The 12,637-nt window shown below is 41.5% G+C and overlaps 1 protein-coding gene across 2 annotated transcripts in view; it reads left to right on the forward strand.

The window, feature by feature from the left end:
- NEK11 (NIMA related kinase 11) overlaps positions 1-12,361 on the forward strand; it is a 237,763-nt gene extending 225,402 nt beyond the window's left edge. For both annotated transcript variants that reach the window (XM_026454179.1, XM_026454180.1), the window contains one exon: positions 12,261-12,361. In XM_026454179.1, the coding sequence (XP_026309964.1) occupies positions 12,261-12,361 (101 nt within the window). The remainder of the gene's footprint in view (positions 1-12,260) is intronic.
- The last annotated feature ends 276 nt before the right edge of the window (positions 12,362-12,637 follow it).

Consider the following 12,637-nt stretch of genomic DNA (forward strand, 5'->3'; position numbering starts at 1 on the left):
TTTGTGATCAAGGTCATTTGTCCAGCAACTGAAATGGGTAAAGGGAAATTTTAGAAGAAAATTTTCGAAGAAATGAGAGGAGAAACTCTCTCTGTTGGTGAAATGTCAGAATTATCAAGCTGTCACTCCTTCAGGGAAAATGCCTTTGCTGGTGAGAGACCATAGATGTAGGAGGAATCCTGACAATATTATTATTATGAGCTGTGCTTTGCACTCAGGAAACATAGTATCCAGTTGTTTAATGTGTCTTCATATCATTTTGTTTTCATCTCATTGTCAAAACATCCCCATGGGATATTGTCAAGTGTCATAATCCTCATCATTCTATATTTCGCAGATGAGAAAAGAGATTTCAGGATGATCTTGCCTGACATAATGCTCATAACATTTACTCTTGGTCCCAGCCACTTGCTTCATAGCATTTGTTTCGTTTGATTGTTCTTTATCTTTGTTAGCATAGGCATTGTCTTCCCAAGTAAATGCTATGCCTCTGACCTATGTCTTAGATCACAGAATGTCAGAATTGAGGGAAGGCCTTCAGTCTAATGAAACTACTGAAATATAAAATGAGGGAAGTGAGACCCAGGGAGGTGGCCTGAGCTGGTGAGAGAACTAAAAGAATAACTGGAATAACTGTGGTCCCCTAACTTGAAGGCTATTGCTTTTTCCACGGACCTCATTATACCTCTTTGCATGCCCCCTACGTAGTATAGTGTCTTATGTATATGTACTCCATAGTACTGCTAGGGATCATCTGTATAGATAGCCCATCTTCTTAATAGACTGCAAGATTTTTATAAGTTAAGAATCACAGCTACTATTTATATTGCTTTTGATTTTAACTCCCACCTATTGAGCATGTGAAATATATGGCTTAAAAAAGTAGAAAAAGACAAGCAAATTAAAGCCAAAGCAAATCGAAGGGAGAAAACTATAAAAACCAGAGTGGAAATAAGCAAAATAAAGAATGGGAAAACAATAAAGGAAGTCAGTGAAACAAACAAAAAAAATAGGTTCTTTGTAAAGATCAACAAATATTGATCAACAAAATAAGAGAAGATTCAAATTAATACATCAGGAATGAAAGAGGGGGCATTACTACCTAACCTTAAAGAAATAAAAAGGATTATAAGCATATACTATGAAAAACAGTATACCAACAAATCAGATACATTAAATGAAATGGACAAATTTCTAGAAAGACACAAATTACTGAAACTGACTCAGAAGCAATAGAAAGCTGAATACAGGGATGTGCAACTGTACTCTCAGCTACTGGGGAGGCTGAGGTGGGAGAATCACTTGAACCCAGGAATTCAAAGTCAGCCTGGGCAACATAGCAAGAATCTGTCTCTAAATACAAATACACAAATAATTTTTTAGCAAAAAGAAATAGAAAACCTGTATATGCCTATCATATTCTCTAGGACATAGATTTGCTATATACAAAATCATGTTATCTGCAAATAGAGATAATTTTACTTTTTCCTTTCCAATTCAGATTCCTTTGATTTCTTTTTCTTGCCCAATTTCCCTGGCTATAACCTGTAGTACAATGTTACATAAAAATGGCAAGAGAGAGATTCTTGTCTCATTCCTGATCTTAGGAGGAAATGTATACTATTCTTTTTATTAAATCATGTTACTGGATTTGACTTACTAGTATTTTAATAGAGGCAAAATTAAGGTTTTTGTATTAAGTTCTGCGATACATGTGCAGAAGCTGCAGCTTTGGTATACACATGCCATGGTGGTTTGCTGCACCCATCAGCCCATCATCTACATTAGGTATTTCTCCTAATGCTATCGCTCTCCTTGTCCCCCAGCCTGCGACAGGCCTTGGTGTGTGATGTCCCCCTCCCCGAGTCCGTGTGTTCTCATTGTTCAACTCTCACTTATGAGTAAGAACATGCCGTGTTTGGTTTCCTGTTCTTGTGTTAGCTTGCTGGGAATGAGGGTTTCTAGTTTCATCCATCTCCCAGAAAAGGACATGAACTCATTCTTTTTTATGGCGGCATAGTATTCCATGGTGTATATGTGCCCATCTTTTTTAAATTATACTTTAAGTTCTAGGGTACATGTACACAATGTGCAGGTTTGTTACATATGTATACATGTGCCATGTTGGTATGCTGCACCCATTAACTCATCATTTACATTAGGTATATCTCCTAATGCTATCCCTCCCTCCTCCCCCCACCCCATGACAGGCCCTGGTGTGTGATGTTCCCTACCCTGTATCCAAGTGTTCTCATTGTTCAATTCCCACCTGTGAGTGAGAACATGCGGTGTTTGGTTTTCGGTCCTTGTGATAGTTTGGTGAGAATGATGGTTTTCACCTTCACCCATGTTCCTACAAAGGACATGAACTCATCCTTTTTTATGTCTGCATAGTATTCCATGGTGAATATGTGCCATAATTTCTTAATCCAGCCTATCATTGATGGACATTTGGGTTGATTCCAAGTCTTTGCTATTGTGAATAATGCCACAATAAACATACATATGCATGTGTCTTCGTAGCAGCATGTGTAATCCTTTGGGTATATACCCAGTAATGGGATCGCTGGGCCAAATGGTATTTCTAGTTCTAGATCCTTGAGGAATCACCACACTGTCTTCTACAATGGATGAACTAGTTCACAGTTCCACCAACAGTGCGAAAGTGTTCCTAGTTCTCCACATCCTCTCCAGCACCTGTTGTTACCTGACTTTTTAATGATCTCCATTCTTACTGGTGTGAGATGGTTTCTCATTGTGGTTTTGATTCACATTTCTCTGATGGCCAGTGATGATGAGCATTTTTCCATGTGTCTGTTGGCTGCATAAATGTCTTCTTTTGAGAAGTGTCTGTTCATATCCTTTGCCCACTTTTTGACGGGGTTGTTTGATTTTTTTCTTGTAAATTTGTTTAAGTTCTTTGCAGATGCTGGATATTAGCCCTTTGTCAGATGGGTAGATTGTAAAAATTTTCTCACATTCTGTAGGTTGCCTGTTCACTCTGATGGTAGTTTCTTTTGCTGTGTGGAAGCTCTTTAGTTTAATTAGATCCATTTGTCAATTTTGGCTTTTGTTGCCAGTGCTTTTGGTGTTTTAGTCATGAAGTCCTTGCCCATGCTTATATCCTGAATGGTACTGCCTATGTTTTCTTCTAGGGTTTTTATGGTTTTAGGTCTAACATTTAAGTCTTTAATCCATCATGAATTAATTTTTGTATAAGGTGTAAGGAAGGGATCTAGTTTCAGCTTTCTACATATGGCTAACCAGTTTTCCCAGCACCATTTGTTAAATAGGGAATCCTTTCCCCATTTCCTGTTTTTGTCAGGTTTATCAAAGATCAGATGGTTGTAGATGTGTGGTATTATTTCTTAGGGCTCTGTTCTGTTCCATTGATCTATACCTCTGTTTTGGTACCAGTACCATGCTGTTTTGGTTACTGTAGACTTGTAGTATGGTTTGAAGTCAGGTAGCATGATGCCTCTAGCTTTGTTCTTTTGGCTTAAGATTGTCTTGGCAATGCGGGCTCTTTTTTTGGTCCCATATGAACTTCAAAGTAGATTTTTTCCAATTCTGTGAAGAAAGTCATTGGTAGCTTGATGGGGATGGCATTAAATCTATAAATTACTTTGGGCAGTATGGCCATTTTCACGATATTGATTCTTCCTATCCATGAGCATGGAATGTTTTTCCATTTGTTTGTGTCCTCTTTTATTTTGTTGAACAGTGGTTTGTAGTTCTCCTTGAAGAGGTCCTTCATATCCCTTATAAGTTGGATTGCTAGGTATTTTATTCTCCTTGAAGCAATTGTAAATGGGAGTTCATTCATGATTTGGCTCTCTGTTTGTCTGCTATTGGTGTATAGGGATGCTTGTGATTTTTAGACATTGATTTTGTATCCTGAGACTTTGCTGAAGTTGCTTATCAGTTTAAGGAGATTTTGAGCTGAGACAATGGGGTGTTCTAAATATACAATCATATCATCTGCAAACAGGGGCAATTTGACTTTCTCTTCCTAATTGAATACCCTTTATTTCTTTCTCCTGCCTGATTTCCCTGGCCAGAACTTCCAACACTATGTTGAATAAGAGTGGTGAGAGAGGGCATCCCTGTCTTGTGGCAGTTTTCAAAGGCAATGCTTCCAGTTTTTGCCCATTCAGTATGATATTGGCTGTGGATTTGTCATAAATAACTTTTATTATTTTGAGATACATCCCATCAATACCTGGTTTAGAGAGTTTTTAGCATGAAGCACTGTTGGATTTGTCGAAGACCTTTTCTGCATCTATTGAGATAATCATGTGGTTTTCGTCTTTGGTTCTGTTTATATGATGGATAAAATAATCCATCATATAAACAGAACCAGCCTTGCATCCCAGGGATGAAGCCAACTTGATCATGGTAGATAAGCTTTTTGATGTGCTGCTGGATTCGGTTTGCCAGTATTTTATTGAGGATTTTTGCATCGATGTTCATCAGGGATATTGGTCTAAAATTCTCTTTTTTGTTGTGTCTCTGCCAGGCTTTGGTATCAGGGTAATGCTGGCCTCATAAAATGAGTTAGGGAGGATTCCCTCTTTTTCTATTGATTGGAATAGTTTCAGAAGGAATGGTACCAGCTCCTGTTTATACCTCTGGTAGAATTTGGCTGTGAATTCATCCGGTCCTGGACTTTTTTGGTTGGGAGGCTATTAATTATTGCCTCAATTTCTGAGCCTGTTATTGGTCTATTCAGGGATTCAACTTCTTCCTGGTTTAGTCTTGGGAGGGTGTGTGTGTCCAGGAATTTATCCATTTCTTCTAGATTTTCTAGTTTATTTTCACAGAGGTGTTTATAGTATTCTCTGACAGTAGTATTTCTGTGGGATCGATGGTGATATCCCCTTTATCGTTTTTTATTGCATCTATTTGATTCTTCTCTTTTCTTCTTTATTAATCTTGCTAGCAGTCTATCAATTTTGTTGATCTTTCAAAACACCAGCTCCTGGATTCATTGATTTTTTGAAGGGTTTTTTGTGTCTGTATCTCCTTCAGTTCTGTTCTGATCTTAGTTATTTCTTGCCTTCTGCTAGCTTTTGAATGTGTTTGCTCTTGCTTCTCTAGTTCTTTTAATTGAGATGTTAGGGTGTCAATTTTAGATCTTTCCTGCTTTCTATTGTGGGCATTTAGTGCTATAAATGTCCCTCTACACACTGCTTTTAATGTGTCCCAGAGATTCTGGTATGTTGTGTCTTTGTTCTCATTGGTTTCAAAGAACATCTTTATTTCTGCCTTCACTTTGTTATGTACCCAGTAGTCATTCAGGAACAGGCTGTTCTGTTTCCATGTAGTTGAGCAGTATTGAGTAAGTTTCTTAATCCTGAGTTCTCGTTTGATTGCACTGTGGTCTGAGAGACAGTTTGTTATGATTTCTGTTCTTTTACATTTGCTGAGGAGTGCTTTACTTCCAACTATGTGGTCAATTTTGTAATAAGTGTGGTGCTGAGAAGAATGTATATTCTGTTGATTTGGGGTGGAGAGTTCTGTAGATGTCTATTAGGTCTGCTTGGTGCAGAGCTGGTTTCAACCCTGGATATCCTTGTTAACTTTCTGTCTTGTTGTTCTATCTAATGTTGACAGTGGGGTGTTAAATTCTCCCATTATTATTGTGTGGGAGTCTAAGTCTCTTTGTAGGTCTCTAAGGACTTGCTTTATGAATCTGGTGGCTCCTTTATTGGGTGCGTATATATTTAGGATAGTTAGCTCGTCTTGTTGAATTAATCCCTTTACCATTATGTAACGGTCTTCTTTATCTCTTTTGGTCTTTGTTGGTTTAAAGTCTGTTTTATCAGAAACTAGGATTGCAACCCCTGCTTTTTTTGTTTTCCATTTGCTTGGTAGATCTTCCTACATCCCTTTATGTTGAACCTGTGTGTGTCTCTGCACACGAGATGGGTCTCCTGAATACAGCACACTGATGGGTCTTGACTATCCAATTTGCCAGTCTGTGTCTTTTAATTGGAGCATTTAGCCCATTTACATTTAAGGTTAATACTGTTATGTGTGAATTTGATCCCGTCATTATGATGTTAGCTGGTTATTTTGCTCATTAGTTGATGCAGTTTCTTCCTAGCCTCGATGGTCTTTACAATTTGGCATGTTTTTGCAGTGGTTGGTACTGGTTGTTCCTTCCCATGTTTAGTGCTTCCTTCAGGAGCTCTTGTAAGGCAGGCCTGGTGGTGACAAAATCTCTCAGCATTTGCTTGTCTGTGAATGATTTTCTTTCTCCTTCACTTATGAATCTTAGTTTGGCTGGATATGAAATTCTGGGTTGAAAATTCTTTTCTTTAAGATTGTTGAATATTGGCCCCCACTCTCTTCTGGCTTGTAGAGTTTCTGCCAAGAGATCCGCTGTTAGTCTGATGGGCTTCCCTTTGTGGGTAACCCGACCTTTCTCTCTGGCTGCCCGTAACATTTTTTCCTGCATTGCAACTTTTGTGATTCTGACAATTACGTGTCTTGGAGTTGCTCTTCTCGAGGAGTATCTTTGTGGCATTCTCTGTATTTCCTGAATTTCAATGTTGGCCTGCCTTGCTAAGTTGGGGAAGTCCTCCTGGATACTCTCCTGAAGATTGTTTTCCGACTTGGTTTCATTCTCCCCATCACTTTCAGGTACACCAGTCAGACATAGGTTTGGTCTTTTCACATAGTCCCACATTTCTTGGAGGCTTTGTTCATCCCTTTTCATTCTTTTTTCTCTAATCTTGTCTTCATGCTTTATTTCATTAAGTTGATCTTCAATCTCTGATATCCTTTCTTCCACTTGATCAATTCAGCTATTGATACTTGTGTATGCTTCACGAAGTTCTCGTGCTGTTTTTCAACTCCATCAGGTCATTTATGTTCTGCTCTAAACTGGTTATTCTAGTTAGCAATTCTTCTAACCTTTTATCAACGTTCTTAGCTTCCTTGCATTGGGTTAGAACATGCTTTCTTAGCTCAGAGGAGTTTGTTATTACCCACCTTCTGAAGTCTACTTCTGTCAATTTGTCAAACTCATTCTCCCACCAGTTTTGTTCCCTTGCTGGCGAGGAGTTGTGATCCTTTGGAGGAGAAGAGGTGTTCTGATTTTTTTGAATTTTCAGCCTTTTTGTGCTGGTTTTTCCTCATCTTCATGGATTTATCTACCTTTGGTCTTTGATGGTGACCTTCAAATGGGGTTTCTGAGTGGACGTCCTTTTTGTTGATGTTGATGCTATTCCTTTCTGTTTGTTAGTTTTCCTTCTAACAGTCAGGCCCCTCTGCTGCAGGTCTGCTGCAGTTTGCTGGAGGTCCACTCCAGATCCTTTTTGCCTGGGTACCACCAGTGGAGGCTGCAGAACAGCAATAATTGCTGCCTGTTCCTTCCTCTGGAAGCTTCATCCCAGAAGGGTACCCACCAGATGCCAGCCCGAACTCTCCTGTATTTGTCTGTGGACCCCTGCTTGGAGGTGTCTCCCAGTCAGGAGGCATGGGGTTCAGGGACCCACTTAAGGAGGCAGTCTGTCCCTTAGCAGAGCTTGAACACTGTGATGGGAGATCCGCTGCTCTCTTGAGAGCCAGCAGGCAGGGACATTTAAGTCTGCTGAAGCTGTGCCCACAGTTTCCCCTTCCCCAAGGTGCTCTGTCCCAGGGAGATGGGGGTTTTATCTTTAAGCCCTTGACTGGGGCTGTTGCCTTTTTTTAGTGATGTCCTGCCCAGAGAGGAAGAATCTAGAGAGACAGTCTGGCTACAGAGGCTTTACCAAGCTGCGGTGGGCTCTGCCCAGTTCAAACTTCCCAACGGCTTTGTTTACACTGTGAGGGGAAAATCACCTGCTCAAACCTCAGTAATGGCAGATGCCCCTCCTCCCACCAAGCTGGAGCATCCCAGGTTGACTTCAGACTGCTGTGCTGGCAGTACACATTTCAAGCCAGTGGATCTTAGTTTGCTGGGCTCTGTGGAAGTGGGATCCACTGAGCTAGACCACTTGGCTCCCTGGCTTCAGCCCCCTTTCAAGGGGAGTGAATGGTTTTGTCTCGCTGGCATTCCAGGTGCCAGTGGAGTATGAAAAAAAATTCCTACAGCTAGCTCAGTGTCTGCTCAAATGGCCACCCAGTTTTGTGCTTGAAACCCAGGGCCCTGGTAGTATAGGCACCCTCCTGGTCTGTGGGTTGTGAAGAACGTGGGAAAACCATAGTATCTGGGCCAGAGTGCACCGTTCATCATAGCACAGTCCCTCATGGCTTCCCTTGACTAGGGGAGGGAGTTCCTCGACCCCTTGCATCTCCCCTGTGAGATGATGCCCCACCCTGCTTTGGCTCACCCTCTGTGGGCTGCACCCACTGTCTAACCAGTCCCATTGAGATGAGCCGGGTACCTCAGTTGGAAATGGATAAATCACACACCTTCTGGGTTGATCTCACTGGCAGCTGCTGACCGGAGTTCTTCCTATTCGGCCGTCTTGCCCGTTCTGCCCAAAATTAGTTTTTAAAAATTAACATGGGGATTAAGGATTCAGCTATTTTTTCAGAAAGCAGAGCTTTAAGAAAGCAGTGCTCTAGAACCAGGGCTTCATGGATGTGAGACCAGTGCAGTTACACAGGACCCCAGGTTCAGGAAGGAGCCCACACAAGGGGTTTCATAAAATTTTGTCTTTGAATTTGTATTTTATGAGTGAAAGCTAGTAAGATAGTGGACACAGGCTCAGGGCTTAAAGCCTTGCTCATGTGCTGTCTTGCCTTTAAGACACCTACCTGGGAAGGTTCCTCTGCCACCCACTCCTAATCCCCACCCCATAACTACTGCAACCCTCCATTCCCAGCGTGGTCCTAGGTAATACTGAGGAAGAGTTGGGGTGAGGTAAGACTGCCCAGTCCCTATAAGTGTCTATACTCCTCTGCAGAGTATCTTTCCTAGTTCCCGAGGGAGAATGACATTAAATACCCAACAAAAAGCACAATGACAGGTCCACAGACAAATACAGATCCCCCCAAAAACCAGCTTTTCTCTTGTTTCTTGAACAAGGATTTCTGCATTGTCATTTAGCACTGGGCCCCACAAATTATGTAGCTAGCCTGTCTAGAGCCTTACTACTCAAAGTGTGGTTGCAGGACCAGCAGCATTGGTATCACCTGGAAACTTATGGAAATGCAGAATCCTAAGTCCTACCCAAACCTACTAAAGAAGAATCTGCATTTTAACAAGATCCCTGGATGATTTGTATGACATTAAAGTTTGAGAAGCAGTGGTCTAGAACACACTCTGGGATTCAGTGACCTATTGGATGACATCTATTATTCTAGCCCCAATTATTTTTATTATGATTGTTAAATGAGTTGTCCCTTTCTTTGACATAAAGTAACTGCTATTCATGTTGGAAGATGGGATGCAGAGGGAAAGAAAGTTGGCCAGTAACAAACACTGAAAAAGGAATTGCTCTGAGCACCAAGCTTTGCCAACCCTGTTGCTTGAAATGACACTTTCCCTGTTTTCTACCTTGGGCTTAAGGCTTAGCATCTTTCCTAGCAGCACTGAGTGCCTTATTGAGGGGAACTGTAGCCAGCTTAAAATAAATTGCAGCTCTCCTGGAAATTGCTTTGACCTTTATTTGCATAAGTCTTCAAAACTTGCTAGCTCCGGAAAAGATGGGAAAGGAGCACCTTATTTTTATTATTGGCAGAACTGATTTTTGAGCCTGTTTGTGAGTTACTTGGCATGGTATGGTTGGTTTTGTTTTAGTAACTATTTAGGTTCTAGGAAAAATTATTTTAAAAAGCAACCAAGAGGAATATGAAATAAACCCCTATGCCTTCCTCTTGCCCACTCCCCAGGCTTCCCTGGGGAAAAGTATCTGTCCTGGCCAGAGCTAGTGGGAAGGTTGGAGCTGACAGAAAGCTGCTGTCCAGTTGCAGTGAGGGCTGAGGCAAATTTCTTCTCCAGGTGTGGAAGGGGTAATAATCTCCAGGAGTGAGAGAAATAGGAGCAATCAGTCTCTGGTACTTGTGTCTTTATCATGAAGTCATAATTGGTGAACGTACTATGAGGAACACATTGTTAATTTGTATTATGCCCTTTACAAGATTTGTCACTGTCAGTTCAGTATTTCCATAACTAGGGATCTAATCTAAGGAAAGATCGGAGACTTTGGCCCAGAATTAAGCTGGAGAATATTCATCTCAATTATACCTATAGGAGCAAGAAGTTCAAAGTGGGATGCATGCCCCAGCAGGTAGTGCTAAAAGACGGTGTATGTGAGACATATTAGAATTTGCATTTAACTTTTAAAATTTAAAAAATAGGGCGGTGGCTCATGCCTGTAATCCCAGCACTTTGGGAGGCTGAGGCAGGCGGATCACCTCAGGTCAGGAGTTCGAGACCAGCCTGACCAACATGACGAAACCCCATCTCTACAAAAATAAAAAAATCAGCTGGGCATGGTGGTGGGAGCCTGTAATCCCAGCTACTTGGGAGGCTGAGGCAGGAGAATCACTTGAACCCGGGAGGCGGAGGTTGCAGTGAGCCGAGATCTCACTATTGCACTCCAGCATGGGCAACAAGAGCAAAACTCCGTCTCAAAGAAAATAAAAAAGGTCAAATGTGGTGGCTCATACCTGTAATTCCAGCAGTTTGGGAGGCTGAGGTGGGCTGATCACCTGAGGCTGTGGGAGTTCAAGACCAGCCTGACCAACAGGAGACCAACAGGAGAAACCTATCTCTGCTAAAAGTACAAAATTAACCAGGCATGGTGGCAGATGCCTGTAATCCCAGCTACTTAGGAGGCTGAGGCAGGAGAATCGCTTGAACCCGGGAGGTGGAGGTTGCGGTGAGCCGAGATCACACCATTGCACTCTAGCCTGGGCAACAAGAGCGCAACTCCGTCTCAAAAAAAAAAAAAGAAAGAAGAAAAAGCTCTACTAATATGTAAGATGGGGACTCCACCTTGCTTCTTTACTTGGTCCCTAAGTCAGGCAGGCACATATTATATGAGATATGTTGAGAAAAGAACAGGAATTTCATAACATGAGTCTCTTCTCTCTGACATAGCAACTGCATGGATATAATTTATAAATGGTCATTAGAGTGGACAGTTTTTTACTGATGGGGTGCAAAATACCTTATAAGAGATCTAAGGAAGTGCACAGGGAGGACTCTGCCCCCAGTTTCGGGGAGGAAAGAGCAGCACAGGGCCAAATTGTAAATTCAGCTCTATGGATTGCCCTGAGCTCTTGCTAATGGGCCAGTTTTAGAGGCCCCCCCCCCTTTTTTTTTTTTTTTTTTTTTTTGAGACAGAGCTTCACTCTTTCACCTAGGCTGGAGTTCAGTGGTGCAATCTTGGCTCATGGCAACCTCCACCTCCCAGGTTGAAGTGATTCTCCTGTCTCAGCCTCCAGAGTAGCTGGGATTACAGGCATGTGCCATCACACCCAGCTAATTTTTATATTTTTAGTAGAGACAAGGTTTCACCATGTTGGCCAGGCTGGTCCCAAATTCCTGACCTCAGGTGATCCGCCCACCTCGGCCTCCCAAATGCCAGGATTACAGTTGTGAGCCACTGCGCCAGCCCAGTTTTAGCTTTTTAATGGAAAGTAGTGTTGTTTCAGCTAATGGAATGTTTCTTTCCCGCAGTTTCAACTTGTTTTATAAGAGCCTTCAGGATGTTTCATTAAAAACTATAGCTCTCTTAGCAGATTTCATTACATCTCAACTTTCATTACCAACTCTACCTTCTGAACACAACTTTGGCCTTCTGCTCCATTCTGCTGTAGTTTAAAGCTGCAAATACAATCTCTGTTAAGCATTTTGCTTTCCACTGCAAAAAAGCTAATGCTCAGGTATAAGATTAAAATAAAAGGAAAACTAAGCTTATTAGAAAAATTCCTAGTCATTTAGTCAAACATCCACACCTGCTGAAAGAGAATGGCCAAAGGGTCCTCGGGAACACTTGCTTTTCTATAGATACATTTCCCCCTGAGTTTTCTAGGATAAAAAGCTCATCTTTGAAATAATGGTGTTTTGTTTAAACAATCCTTTGTGAGAGAGGCTTTGTCCTGGAATGCCTTGTGCATATTAAAACTGTAAATAATCTTGTCATTTGGAATAAATCTTCTCAATGTGTGTGTTATAATTGAATTCATCTCTAATTAATGTAGCATTACCATGTGGCAAAGGTGGATTAGCTTCTGTTTTCTGATTGCCCTTGAACATTGCCTCGAAGTTGCAGGATTGCTGATGAAGTCAATAAGAGCTGTGCATTGATTTTCAGACACAAAGACCATCCCCAGCATGGCTGCAGACATGTCCCCAGGACCAACAATTTTCCACAGTGCGATGGCCAGGACCAAGATGAAACGCATGAGGGAGTAAGTAGCGTGTTGCCTGCCCCCTAGGAAGGTGCAGTGTTAAAGCATATTGACCAAGTGTGTGACCCAGTCATGTGATACTGTGTTAGTCCATTTGTGCTGCTGTAACAAAATACCTGGGACTAAGATGCTCCAACTTAGAAACTTCTCTCTAAAATTCACTTTCTGTATTGGTGCTGGTTGAATAATTAGGGAAGTTTGACAAGAATCATTTTTCAGTTGATTTGCACTTATAGTATTCTTGCAGCACAGCACATTCTCATCCATACTAATGTTTGCA

This window comes from Piliocolobus tephrosceles, chromosome 2 (assembly GCF_002776525.5).
Source record: "Piliocolobus tephrosceles isolate RC106 chromosome 2, ASM277652v3, whole genome shotgun sequence".
NCBI lineage: Eukaryota > Metazoa > Chordata > Mammalia > Primates > Cercopithecidae > Piliocolobus > Piliocolobus tephrosceles.